This window comes from Xenopus laevis, chromosome 9_10L (genome assembly GCF_017654675.1).
Source record: "Xenopus laevis strain J_2021 chromosome 9_10L, Xenopus_laevis_v10.1, whole genome shotgun sequence".
NCBI lineage: Eukaryota > Metazoa > Chordata > Amphibia > Anura > Pipidae > Xenopus > Xenopus laevis.
In genome coordinates this window covers 77,203,885-77,219,015 of record NC_054387.1, presented here as the reverse complement: position 1 = coordinate 77,219,015, position 15,131 = coordinate 77,203,885, and the positions used below count along the sequence as shown (strand labels likewise).

At 37.7% G+C, this 15,131-nt stretch overlaps 1 protein-coding gene across 1 annotated transcript in view; it reads left to right on the top strand.

Annotated features, from left to right (window-relative positions):
* The first annotated feature begins 2,698 nt into the window (after window positions 1–2,698).
* ola1.L (Obg-like ATPase 1 L homeolog) overlaps window positions 2,699–15,131 on the top strand; it is a 109,397-nt gene continuing 96,964 nt past the window's right edge. The window contains 4 exon segments of the mRNA NM_001086211.1: window positions 2,699–2,760; window positions 4,961–5,061; window positions 7,178–7,321; window positions 8,732–8,859. Of these exon segments, the coding sequence (NP_001079680.1) occupies window positions 4,961–5,061; window positions 7,178–7,321; window positions 8,732–8,859 (373 nt within the window). The 5' untranslated portion in view covers window positions 2,699–2,760.

The window sequence follows — 15,131 nt, the reverse complement described above, 5'->3', positions numbered from 1 at the left end:
CCAATATGGTCGATGCTACTTAAGGTACCTCTGGAGTCAATAACTGTGGGAGCACATCAACAATTTTTGCAATTTGCAGTTGGAGTGGGGAAGAAGAACCAGCCAATGAAATCAAATTTTTGTTTGTTGTGTAGATTTATCTGCACAATAAAATTTGACTAGTGGCCTCGGGGTCAAAATAACATATTTGCGAATAACATATTTGTGAATACTAACAGTTAAATTTTAATTCACTAACTTTAAAACATAGAGACTTGCAGAAAATAGTAATTGTGCCATGTGCAAAAAAATTAAAAGTATGATCAGTTTCCCTGCAGAGCAGTTAGGGACCGTCTGAAGTTTGCAGCTGTAAGAGCAAGTAAAACAAAATGGGAATTTAACTGCATAAATCAGGTTTCTTATAAAAACGGTAAACATTTTTTAATTAAAGTATATTGGAGATATATTTCTTTTTCATTAAAGAATGTAAAAATTTGATTTTATTTATTTGCCTTTATATCCCCTTTAATGTCCACAGTTCCTCTCAATTATCATTTCTCTATGACATTACAGATCATTTCACTATGACATTGCAGGTATAAGCTACATTTTCAGATCCTTGTTGAGAAGTTCCTGGTCGTTGAGCGGCATGTCAATGTTTGGGGTGTCAGAGATTTTATTAAGCTCTGCAGTCGTCAACAGGTCTAATGTCATTAACGTCTATTGAGGTAATTAGTCAGAGACCTTGCAAAAGCAGTGTTTTTATCACTAAACAAGTGGGCCACAATTTTGGACATGATGCATTTACTATTCTTTGTTCCTATGTTTACTTTTTGTAAATATGTTGTGTTTTTAACACGCTGAGTCCTGCAGTTTATTAAAATGACTTTTTACTTAAAAAATGTAACATCCTTATGCTAAATGACATTAATACTGTATATCATTTGGCAAAGGGATGCCCAGACTTTTACATCAAACTATATTTATCTCTCTCTCTCTCTCTCTCTCTCTCTCTCTCTCTCTCTCTCTCTAAATATATATAAATAAATAAATTAAAAAAAAATATATATATATATATTTTATGTTGTAAAAAGATAGAGTTGTGTAATACTTGCTGCACTGATGCAATGGGCATGCTAACACTTTCAGGTAAAAAAAAAAAAAAAAAGTGGGAGACAAATGTGTAAATAATGTTTGGTCCTGAGCTTGATTCTTTCATATTTGCAACCAAGGAAATTTTCATATTTGCTTCAATTCAATGTTGAGGATAAATAATTAATAATTGTAGATTTACAGATTGGTCCGACATTATCTTTCTGAAAACCAGATGGATTTCAAATTTGCCAGTCAATAACCGACAGTGTGAATGATTTACATTTGTTGTGGAACAATAACGTTATGTGTATGACTTGACTGTGCTTGCTGAAGTCACTGAATGTTTGTTGGCAATGCTACACATCAACCTGAACCACATTAAAAAAAAACACTATGAAAAGACACACAACAAAGCAATTGCAAGGAAGGTTTGCTGATTGGTAGTAAACAAAAGAACTTTCATCTGCTGATTACAAAAAAACAACAACATCATTTTCTGTTTCCTGTAAATACTGCATCCGCCACAGGCTGATATTGAATAGTTCTATTCACATGGTTGTTCTTCATGGATGGCATATCAAGTGGTTAAAATTATTGCCAAATGATAGTTTATCGGAGGAGACAATCTGTATGGCCAGCTTTACATCACTTTGAATGGGGTAGGGGAGGCATAGCTTAAGTACATAAAGCACAATTGTCCTCTCTTTACAAAGAGACTCAATTGTCCAGAAATAAACAAGAAATCTCTAAAAGGGGAGGTTCACCTTTAGTTAACTTTTTGAATGCTAATTCTAAGCAACTTTTCAAATGGCCTTCATTGTTTCTTTTTTTTTTTTTTTTTTTATAGTTTTCAAATTTTTTGCTTTCTTTTGACTCTCTCCAGCTTTCAAAGGGGGTCCCTGAACCCATCTAAAAAAAATAAATAATGCGATGTAAGTCTACACATTTATTATTATTGCTACTTTTTATTACTCATCTTTTCTATTCAGGCCCTCTCCTATTTATATTCCAGTCTCTTATTGAAATCAATGCATGGTTGCTAGGGTAATTTGGACCCTGGCAACCAGACAGTGACAGTGGAGCAGAAATAAAAAGAAGGAACATAACAGGTGACATTGGGCAGTAGTTGATTATTTGGATTGCTAGTGGGACCGTATGCAAATGTGGAAGTATAGACAATAGCACCAGAGCTTGCACTTCAATGAGAATCATTAGGAAACCTGCAGCACTGAAATCAAATTAGTGTCAGAGAGAGGCACATTTTACACTGGGGCTCATAAACCTTTAGTTACACCACTTCAACGGCTTCTGTTCCCTATATGAGTTTTAGTGCGACAGAATGCGATTTGGTTACATTGCATGTCACTGTTCCACTGAAGCGCCAAATAAAGCAACTGACTGCAGCAGACGTCGCAGGACTTGAGCACTGTGTGCAATGAACAGTTTTCCACGTATACGCCCTTACATAATAGCCCATCTACAGTCAGCAAAGTCTTACTTCCGTGTATGGGCTCTCACAGCCGGTATCACCCAATCAGACGCCGAGTAGTGCGTTGGTTCCCCTTAGCGACACGCCTCTTCCGCCTCTGGGACGCCGGCTGCTGAGTGAGAGATCCTGAGGCCCCACGCCTGCATTCTTGGAAGCCTTCCTATTTCGCCTGCAAGTACACGTGCTCAGCACCTAGGGTGAGTTCTACAGGGTCTTCCATGGCTCTCTCTGTTTAATCTTCATCTACAACTCCCAGGCTCCTCAAGACAGTCGTATTATGGGAATTGTAGTTTAGCAGCGTTGCATTTTGGCAGTCATTGGGCTTGGTCCATGTGCGGGCCTGTCAGGAAGGAGTGGTTTGCGCAGCTGTTCAGAATATATCTTTCTGTATAATCCACATGACACATAAGCAAAATTGTAGCTAAAGCCACTTCCTCCTCAATACACTGATATATTAAATGGGGTGACTGGCCTCTCTCATATCAGAGGGATCCCTGCGAGTGTCTGTATCTCAGGTTCAGGGAGTACATATAGAACAGCAGTTGGTTACAGTTCCTGGCCTAGTGGTTTTATAATCTAAGGTCCCAATCGCAGTCACACATACTAGCAGGACTGCCATCAGAAATCGCAGGGCCCCGTACGACAAAATTTCCTGGGCCCCCTGGGCTGCGCCCACCACAAGCCCCACCTACAGGTCCGCCCTCCCCACCCCACAGTAAAAAAACAAAAAAAAATATTGGTGGCTAGGGTTTCCACATGTTAATAAAAAATAAAAAGATATTGGTGGTCAGGGCCCCCCATAAAAAACATTTGTGGCCAGGGCCCCCCATTAAAAAATATTGGTGGCTAGGACCCCGCATGAGAAAAAAAAATTTTTTGGCCAGGGGCCCCCCCCCCCACATTATGAGAAAATTGGTGGCCAGGGCCCCTTAAACGTCCATGCCTTCCCGAAGTCAGTAGCTCTCAGAAAGATGGGGGCCCGGCTAATCAAGTAAGTGTGGTATGGCCGGGGCCCCCTACAACTCTCCCCCCTGTCCCCCCTTGATGGCTGCCCTGATACTAGGGCTAATAAAACCTGTCTTATATTATATTGGGGGTATCTGGAAGCTCGTTTAGTTACCTGGAGAACATATCAACTCTGTAGATGGTGCCCCAGTGCTGCAAGCAGGCCTGGACTGAGTATTAAAATAGGCCCTGGCATTTCAGGTACATAGAGGCCCGCTTAGCCAACACAGAGGCCCAACCAGCCCACTAAATACTATGGCACCTTATAGCAGCGCCTCTGGCATTTGCCAGAACCCACAGATTGCCAGTCCGCGCCTGGCTGCAAGGCAGCAACTCTAACCATCCGCTGCATGACTATATTATTGTTAAAGGAAAACTGTACCCCCAAAATGAATACTTGAGCAACATATCATTTATATCATATTAAGTGGCATATTAAAGAATCTTACCAAACTGATATATATATATATATATATATATATATATATATATATATATATATATATATATATATATATATATATATATATATATATATATATATTTAAGTAAATATTGCCCTTTTTCATCTCTTACCTTGGAACCATCATTTTGTGATGGTCTGTGTGCTGCCTCAGAGATCACCTGATCAGAAATACTGCAACTCTTAACTGTAAGAGGAAGAAGTGTTGAAGCAAAAGACAACTCTGTCTGTTAATTGGCTCATATAACCTAACAAGTATAGTTTGCTTGGTTTGTTTGTATGCACGTTGAATTCCAAGGGGTTGCCCTTATTTTTTTAAAATGGCATTTTTCTTTTTATGATTACCCAATGACACATACTACTTAAAAAGTATATTATTATGAAAATTCTTAATTTACATGAAGCAGGGCTTTACATATGAGCTGTTTTATGCAATACCTTTTTATAGAGACCTACATTATTGGGGGGGGGGTATAGTTTTCCTTTAAGCAATATTTGTCAGTGGCACAGTATAAGAAGCTGCACATCTTCCATCAAATTCATTCACTCCTTGATTCCATTCATTGCTCGTTGGTACAGTAGACTTGTCTGCCAATTCCTGGTCTTCTTGCCAGCTCTGTGCAGTCAATTCCGATTGACGGCATCAGGTGTCGGTTCTAGAAAGGGAGCACTCAGCATGTTCGCTGCAGTCTTACCCACTCTTAGTGGCTGCTAATATTAGCAGCGTATGTGTGTGTGTGTTTCAAGGTTTGATCAGTAGACATGGCAAACGTATAACAGATCGTGAAATCAGACTAAAGTCTGTTCTTATTATAATACTGTACATATCTGTATTGTAACTATGGCTCCAAAAAAGGTAATGTTTGATGCAGAAGGTGACCTATAATCCAGTGCCAGACCTTGTATTAACATTATCTTTATTCTTTCAGATGCCACCCAAAAAGGCTGACGATGGACCAAAACAGCACCCTATCATTGGAAGGTTTGGAACCTCTTTGAAGATTGGAATTGTTGGACTGCCAAATATAGGGTAGGTAGCCACAGTGACCCCATAGTATAATCTTGTAGTTTGTTTCTCCTAGTTGTTTGTAATCAATGGATAACATGCCAAACTGTGTATTAATCCTTTGCAGTATAATATGCAAGTCAAGTAGCATGGTAAATATCTAATATCTAAAAGTAACATGGCCAAGATGGAGCTGCAACAAGAGTGGCCAACTTGTGTGTGTGATTTGGAGGCAGAATACATTTCCCTCCCTAAATTATGTGGTTTGTGAAGATAGAGCGGTTAGTGTAATAGACAAAGTCATTTTAGAAATGTTAAACTTATGTAGTTCAGGAGGGGAACCGGGAGCGTCTTTTTGCCCAGTCCTGTGAGGTGGCTCACTATAGGTGGAGATCATGATATCAGCCCATTATTCAAGTTTTGTGGAGCATGCAAGAAAGTTCTGGACAGACGTGCAGGAAACTGTATACAATTAGGATTAATGGATGACATTAACTTGTCTTTGTAATGTACCTCTACATGGAGAACAGCCTAGAATTAGAGCGCTGACTCTTTACTCACTATTAGAAGTTAGGTTGCTCCTTTTCCAATGCTCAGTGTGTTGTACCTACTTGGAAGGGGGGGGGAAGGGTTGCGAGTACACTAGGGCCTGTTGGCAGCGGGTTATGGTATGGGTAAGGGAATAGTGGGTGGTGTGCACACAACAGGTGGTGTATTGTGGTGGGAAGCTTGGATGGGTGTTTAGTTCCATTTATGGTATTGGGGTGTTTATGTTTTGCTGTCCTAACTCTGAAAATACATGCACCCAACTCTGAAAACACATAGCTTTTTTATGCATATCACCTCCCAGTATATTCTGCACTGCTTTTCAGTATATTGAGGAGAATACAAATATAACTAAGACAGACCACATATCAATGCCGCAATCATAAACAAACCAAAACACGTGAGCAGCGGGCCCTGCCCCTGACAGCTTTCAATTTAGGGCAGTTCCTACATTTTTGGGCTGGTTACTCTATTGGTGCCTGTAGTTGTGTATTGCGACCCAAGATGAAGGCTTATAAGGATGACATTGGAGGAGTAGGCCTATTTGATTATATAGATTTATTTCTCTGGAAGCTCATCCTGAATGACATGAAGTTGAGTTTTGGGATGAGCACTTATTTGCTGACCTAGGTATTATTTGAATAATTACAAAATAGTTAATGCAAATCATTTTTCAAGTGTATGTACATCATATTATGTGGTAAGTGATGTTGGGTCTCAGAGGCAGGCTGGAAAAACAAATAAAGAATTTATTAGAATGTTTTTTGGGCAAAGTACTTTTTCATACGACAGCTGTTGTGTGCCAGTCATGTAAAAAAAAAGTCTGCACTTGGTCCTGTGACCTAAAATACATGAAACACTTGAATCAAACATTCTGTATAGGTATGGGCTCGGTTCATGGAAATCCGTTATACAGAAAGCTCCAAATTACGGAAAGGAAATGTCCCACAGACACCATTTTAATCAAAAGTTTAAAAAATATTTCCTTTTTCCCTGTAATAATAAAACCGTACCTTGTGTTTGAGCCAAACTAATATATAATTAATCCATGTTGGAAGCAAAACAATCCTATTGGGAAAATATAATGTTTAAATGATTTCCTTGTAGTTTAAGGTATGAAGATCCAAATTATGGAGAGATCCCTTATCTGGAGAACCCCAGGTCCAGAGAATTCTGGAGAACAGGTCCCATACCCGTATTTGCAAGTTTTGTTTTCCTTAAATAATGCCTGTGTGTCATCATGCTTTGTGTTGGGCTTAGTGTACCATCAGTGGAAATTCACCCTGCAATTAAAGGGACACAATCATCATGGGAAAAGTGTTTTATTTACACCTGGAAACAATGTGCAGTGTGTAGTTAATCAAATATATGTCGAAATAGGCAACTGCTGCTTTTATTTATTCATTTATTTTTCTTCAGATGTACAGGAAATTTGCAAGAAATTTTTTTAAAAAGTTTTTCTTTGTATTTTTTTGGGAGTGTGGGGTGTTGTTTGTTGTTTGAAGTTAATCCTTTTTAATATGAGAACGTTATATTGGATTGCGGTGCAAGGTAGTAAAAATAATTCCCACATGGTTTTCTCTCCCTTTGTCAGGAAATCAACTTTCTTTAATGTGTTGACTAAGAGCCAGGCAGCAGCAGAAAACTTTCCATTCTGTACCATTAATCCGAACGAGAGCAGAGTCCCTGTTCCAGATGACAGATTTGAATTCCTGTGTGAGCACCACAAACCTGCAAGGTATGGTATTGTTTGGTTACTTAACTTTTTTATATTCCTGTTTGTACATAGAACGTCATTTTGTTTTGATCCTGCATGGCTCCTGCAGCTTAGCCAATGTTCTGTGTCCTCCATGTATAAATAAACTGCTAATACAGTATGGCTCCACATAAATATCTTGGTAAAACTGTAGTATTTTTCCGCTGAAAGTGAAAACTTTGCCAAGAATGTAATGCCAACATAGAATACACAAAATTCATTAACTTCAGTGGTACATTTATCTGCACCAGTACCACCAGCATCCTTAACTCTGTACACTAAGCAATTTATGCATATAAACATGGAATATTCTGTCTCATCCTGTCTTTGAGACATGCTAGGAGAAAATGCCAGGGAATATCTTGAATATATGTCTGCATCTTTTGCATGTGATATACCTGGGAACTCTCCCTTGAGAAAATTATTTTGCCATCAAAGCAATATTGAGGAATGGTTTTTATACTGTGTATATAAGTGGCTTTACAAGTTTGTGAAAATTGCTGCAGACTGGGATATATTTTATTGGGTTATTTCACATGGTTATCTATGTGTCACTGATTGCATATCTGAAATTAAGGTAACCATGCATCCGCCTTCAAGGAATCTGACAAGTTGGCATGATAGGGGCCATTTAGCCTTGTACTTTCTGGTTCAGTATCCAACTGATCCTTAGGATAGCTACATATTTGTTTGGATAGTTAAAGCTGACCCCCATCAGAGATAACATATATGCCAAAAAAGTCTGGCAGTACAGTGACATTGGCCAGATTGCTTAACCAATTCTAGGCATACATGGCCGAGAGCAACCACACAACACTTCTATCTGATAGTAACACTTACAAATGTGGAACCATTGATAAATCCTTTGCAAATTTACTGTGAGCTCTCAAAGTAATATATAAATTAAAGTAAAATGAGAATTTAATTGTTTGGGCTTATAAGTTTGTTATTTTTAGGAAGAATGTGTTGTATTTTTTTGGTAGGTTTATTTTGGTTTGTATTCTTATTCTGTGGGGTGAGAGTTCTCACAGTGAGGTTCTTGTAAGTCTTCTAGATTCAGTTACAGCAAAAGCAAATGACAAAGTAAAAGAGGGTATTCCCATGTCTGAAAGGGACTGGCCTAAAAGTAATTTATTGGGAAAGCTAAGGATGCCTTCTACTACAGTTTCTTTCTGCTTTACTGGTGTTTGGATAAGTTGCCACTGACTGGTGATGTTTGCCAGCTCCCACTTACAAGAATAAATGCAAATACAGAGATAAATAGGTAGCTGGTGGCATAATAACCAGTGCCATGTATGTTCTTCTGAATTCAAAAGTGACTTCAAGTAGGAGCATAGTATATTAATTTTAATAATGTATGTGCAATTAATTTTTCTGTTCCTCTTTTTAAAGCAAAGTTCCAGCCTTTCTGAACGTGGTGGATATAGCAGGCCTCGTGAAAGGAGCAAGTGCAGGACAAGGCTTGGGCAATGCATTCTTGTCACACATTAGTGCGTGTGATGGAATTTTCCACCTTATGCGTACGTAACATTTTTTTTTTATCTGTTGCAGACCACTGATATTCTGTAATTATGTCAACAGCAAGCTTGAGTTGTCATACTCAAAGTATTAATGTGTTAAGATTTGCTTACTACAATGCGAAAGTATCCATTTCCATTCCAATATGCAGTGCTGTTTGCAGACATTTGGATTTCTCTCTTGTTTGACAACTCCTCCATCTTGTGTTGTATTTGGGGGAAAATAAGCAGCATACCTGTCTACAGAATGAAACAGGTACATGTTATTTGGAACCCGTCTTAACGTCTTTGCACATGTGGCTACTACTACAAAGCTTTTTAAATTTATCAAGGTGTATTGAGTCTTAAAAGTGGAATTTGTGTAGAACTGCACAATGATTGAGAGATTTCACTTTGGTATTTGTGCATTCCTCCTTCGGACAGTTTAGTTCATTTCAGATCATGCAACATAATCTTAATTAGGTCTGGACTCTGACTTGGCCATTCCATAACATAAATATTCTCCTGTGTAAACCTTTCTGTTTTAATCCGGTGTATTGGGCTCATTGTCACCCAACTTTCTCTTTTAAAGTTTATTGATACAATGTTACATGTATTGAACTCTCTATGATATCAAGTTGTCCAGGTCCAGAGTCATACTTTGGATTGATAAAATCCTGGTGTCTACAGAAATGCTTTTGTAACCTTTTCCTGTTTTTTTGTATTTGTACATCTTCTTGTAAGGCTCTGAAACTTTGTTCTAAAGTAAAATGACTTAGCTGGGAATGTACTGAACTGTTATACTTAACTACTTATGATGTCACACCTAGACAATAACACTATTTATTGAGGATTTTGTATAAACTTAAGTTCATGGAAACATATGGCTGCTTTCAGTTATATGGAATTTCAAAATTATTCTATGTGAATAGGGCATAGGTGAGACAAAATATTATTGAAATTGAGGTTATTGTATGTGAAAAATACTTTTAATAAATACAGTAGAAACTTTAAGCAGCCCTATACAAGATGGGCTGTGGTGCCTTGTGTAAGGGATTTGCTACTCTGCACGGGCTTCCCTTTTGAATATGAGGCCTTGTTACAAGATACGCACTATTAATAGCAAAATAGCTTCGTAGTGATGGCAAGACTGTGCGAGTAACGTGGCTTAATGTTCACCTTTTGTAGATCAGATTATGCTAAATGACTTCAGACAACCATAAATCTGTCATTTTAGACTGAACTCGACTGTTAAAAAAATCAGTTGCTAAATTTAAGGTGACATGCTCATGCTGTTCGCAGACACAAAACCTTGAAATTGTTGGTGTTTTCTCTCATCAAATATGTATTTATTAGTGTTACATAGAACATGTAGAGTTATTTCATGATCAGTGGGTGGTAACTTAGCATTTTTATTACAACTATAGCAAAAGAATGCTTCCTAAGTACCCTTACACAAATTACCTCAAATGGCCTTGGTGTTTAGGATTACTGTTTGAATGGTAAATTAGTATACAAACTGGTCACGCATAAGAACTCCTGCTTATTTTGTTGCAGTAAATATGCATTTGCTTGGCATGTGTAGTATACATTAGCCGATATGGAAGACATTGAGCCATTTTGTGCATACAACTACTAAAAAATGCCTTGCCCTTTAAACAAAGCAGGAATTGTTTGTCCATATATTGCAATATATTTAAGCTGGCCAACTATGTAAAAGTCATCCCTGATCTGGCCAGTCCTATGCTCAATTTTCATCTGATTTATTCATAATTCAATTGCTTCATTATACATTTTACACAGGGACTAAGTTTTAACTGCAATTTACTTGCTACTTTCAAGGTTAAAACTCCCAAACATGGTTGCCCTTTTGTTGGCCACTAGTGGGATCACCTTACTATAGCTGGGAAGGGTGGGAGCTACAACATGGAGCTGGTCACTGCTCCTGTATAAACTATAACAAACAAGGGAAAATTGTGCTCACCACTAATTTTTAAAACCATTAGGCGGGGGTGCAATGAGGCTGTGACCACAAAATACATATAGAAAAATACAAGAGTCCTCTGCACTCAACCCATTATCAATATATTTAAGACAGAGACATTTTGTGCGTACTGCTACTGAAAAATGTCTTACCCTTTAAACAACACAGGGATTGTTTGTCCATATATTGCAATATATTTAAGCTGGCCAACTACGTCAAAGTCATCCTATATCTGGCCAGTCCTACGCTTAATTTTCATCTGATTCATTAAGAATTCAATGGCTTAATTATACATTTTACAAAGGGACTAAGTTTTACCTGCAACTTACTAGCTGCTTTCAAAGTAAAACTCCCAAACTTGGCTGCCCTTTTATTAGACACCAGTGGGATCACCTGACTATAGCTGGGAAGGGTGGGAGCTACAACATGGAGCTGGTCACTGCTCCTGTATAACTATAACAAACAAGGGAAAGTTGTGCTCACCACTATTTTTTAAAAACCATTAGGCGGGGGTGCAATGAGGGTGTGACCACAAAATACATATAGTCAAATACAAGAGTCCTCTGCACTCAACCCATTATCAATATATTTAAGACATTGAGACATTTTGTGCATACAGCTACTAAAAAAAATATATAATATATATGCTTGTGCCATGACATAAAACACAATTTAAGACCTGCGCGTGCGACAACCTTCCATCAACTTCTGTGAATTGTTTTTTGTAGACTGCACCCAGGCAACAGTGAGCATGTTAACGTGAGTGCCGGCATTCATCTGTATTCTCTCTCTCTCTCTCTCATTTTATTATTTTCAAGACAAAATCTTGCTATGATTTCCTCTTGGCAGTTGGTAAAATTAAAACATTTATAATCTTATCCCCCCCCTCCCATACACACACATATTTATTAGCTTTGCATATCAGTTACAGGATTGTACAGCAATACTGCACTGTTTTACACTATAATACAGGCCGTCAGGTATCATATTTCCCTTTACGCCTTTGAAATCATTTCAGTGTTATCGTTATTTAGTTTATAGAGAAGAGATTTACTGCTGTAGCAGTTATGAAATGATTGTCGCTTGCTTTACATCCTATTTTCTCCCTAGGAGCTGACATGCAGTGGCGGCTCCTTCACAGTAATATAGTATCGTACTTTATGAAAGCCTTTATATTAAGAATTGCACGAAAGCTCTGCTATTTGAATTTGTTTTTCTATCAGCATATTGAGATGAGATTGCATTTATACAATGAGCCAAGTGTATTAAAGATTACTGTGTTATCCTGTTTGCAAAATATGGTATTAATCTCTACAGAGAGCATTTCAGAATAAGATCCCACGCAAGTTGTATTTGGAATGGGCACCTGCTTGTTCCCTGTGGTGTAATAAGTTGTTCTGCCATATTGTCATATTGCACACTTTGTTTGATTTTTTCTTTGTGTTGTTATTGTGCTGTGAGCTGACATAGATAAACCCTTATTTATAAAACCTAATGCAATAGGGCAGTTTTTCTGGTCTCTGTATATCAGTGGTGGTAGATTTTGATCTACCACCTTGCTTAGGTCTCTATCGCTTGATCACATTGTAACTTTTTAGAAAGCCAGTCTGACTTGACTGCTACTGAGAGACACGAGCAGGATACAATTAACTAAAAACTTGGTAGTAAATAGAAAATCCAAAGCAGTTGAAAAAAGTTCGTATTTGAGGGGTAATGTTTGAAAATGATCAGCTTTGATGTCTCTGGTTTTAAGCCTTTAGTCCATTGTCTCTCAACTGCTTTTTAAGGATTTGCACTCCAAACACAGACATGTATGTATATTTTTATTTATTTAGTGCTACTTATGTACTCGGCTATGATCCAGTCCTGGGTTTTCTAAGTTTAACTTACATTTCACGTTATATGGTAACATAGAAAAAGTCTCCAAAATGCCCAGGGTGGATCATTATCACCCTCATGACATGGCATTGGTTGATGTCTCTGCAAGTAAGAACATATGAATATAGGCAATAAAGCCTTGATAAAGCTTCTAATTATGTTGTTTGTTGTTGTGGATTGTTACCATGCATGCTGTCCTAGATTCTGCTCTCCATTTTAAGTAAACAAGGGTGTTAAGAGACAACGTCTGAAGAAAAAGAAAAAGGACTTTTGTTAGCTTGCTCTGGGATTGCTGGGGATTCTGGATATTATACCTGTTGTACCAGACAATATTATTCATGGATCGCCAGTTTGATGATACATTTTGTTCCCTTGAGTTTACAAACTCTTGAATACAAGCACAGTTTGGATCAGTTATGGGCAATAAGCAGGATGGTTTGTTAATAAAGCTCTGCATACCAAGTCAACATAATGATCAGAAATAGCTCTGTACTGTGTTTCAACACTTGAAATGTGTTTTAACATTCAATAGGGATACCGGCTGCTTTATTGTTTGAGTTTTATTGTTTGGCACCTGACTGTTATTTTAGATCTTGTTCTGGTGGTCTCGGTGATCCTCAAAATATCCTTTGGGTCTGTCTTCCTTAATGAAAAGAAAGCATTAGCGAGCCAACTCAATAATTTACAGCAAGTTTTGCTGCTACATTTTAGAGCAGAGCCCCTCTAGGGCATGTATTCTTTTTTCTGAGATTGCTTTCGGCAGATTTTGTTATTAAACTTTTTATTTTTGTTTTATTATACCTGACCTAAATGTAGACCCCTACTTTTAATTTCTAAAATTATTTTTAAATGTTATTCCAAGTACTGAAGTAGAAAAAAAAAGTTTTTTCCCCCTTGCTTTAATTGGCTTAAAAATTCCTCGGCACAAGAACTAAAGATATAATATGAACAGCATGTTTAGGAGCCAGCCTGAGAACCTCTGTTATAGGTTTATTGTGGTATCTGCTGTTAAAATTCTCTTTAGTTATGAAGAGACTGTCCGAGACAAAGTAAAATAGAGGGATAAGTTGCTCTTCATGAGAGGACATGTTCTGACCTAAGAATATTTATATTCTGGTTTCAGACACCTGCTGATTCTTACTTAGCTGACCAAATTATAGGCAGATATGTCCCACATGTTGATTTGCACTGACCTGATTGGCCTTACAAGTTCATGGAAATGTGTAGACTTTTTTAAGTCTATTGCTACTAAGTTCCAAATAATTTTATATTATAGTTTTCTTCCAAGAGACCACAGTTAAAGGGTATTTTAATCCACTTTAATCAGCTGGCCTGCAACATTTTGTCAGGAATCTGAGACAGGAGTGCAAAAATCACCGCTTTTAGTAACAATAACATTAACAAATAATTTTTCTTTCACTATGCGAAAAATGTTTGGGTATAATACAATATATACATTTTACATATTCTGATTTTAAGTTTTCTTTGATTTTACACAAAAATTGTGTCCTGATGTTCACAAAAAGGGTTGTTTGTCCTCTGTGAATTTTATTATTGGTGAAAAAGATTTAAAATAATAACCAGATGCATATTTTGCCATGGTTCTGTCAGTGTATCTTTACCAAACGAATGTCTACCCTAGCCCCTAGTCAAACACCTTTTTTATTTAGCACAAAGCACTTACTTTTATTGGAGTAACCCTGAGGAAATACACAGTTTATGATGATTGCATGTGTCCACTGTATTACTTCTGCTGACGTCATCATTCTCTGTCTATCATACAATTCCCTGTGCCAGTGATCCCTAACCAGTGGCTCGTGAGCAACATGTTACTCTTCAAACCCTTTGATGTTGCTCTCAGTGGCCTCAAATCAGGTGGTTATTTTTTAATTCCAGGCTTGGAGGCAAGTTTTGGTTGTATCGAAAACAGATGTACTGCCAAACAAAGTCTCCTGTAGGCTGCCAGTCCCCATAGGTGCTACCAAATAGCCAATCACAACCATTATTTGGCACCCCAAGGGGCTTTTTCATGCTTGTGTTGCTCCCCAACTCTTTTTACATTTGAATGTGGCTCATGGACCCCTGCCCTAAGCCTTACATTAGCAAGTTATTCTGAATTGAGAAAGCCAGTTGGATGACTGGTGAAACGCCTTTAAGGAAAAAACACAGCAAGTCCAGTTGACTTGACTTATTTCTACAGATATACTTAAATTAGCAAAAAGTAACAATGTGCTTGCGCTGACATTATCAAGGACTCTCTGCACATTTGTTTAGTCTTGGTCTTACTCTAGAGCGCTCACATTCCTGCAACTGACGTCACCTAATACTGAGAAATCGCTGGATCACCCTGAAGCTGCTGGAGATTAGAACGATTGATAAGTGCAGTTACATTCTTTTTAATATTTTTCAACAGATGGACTATACTCTTTGTTGT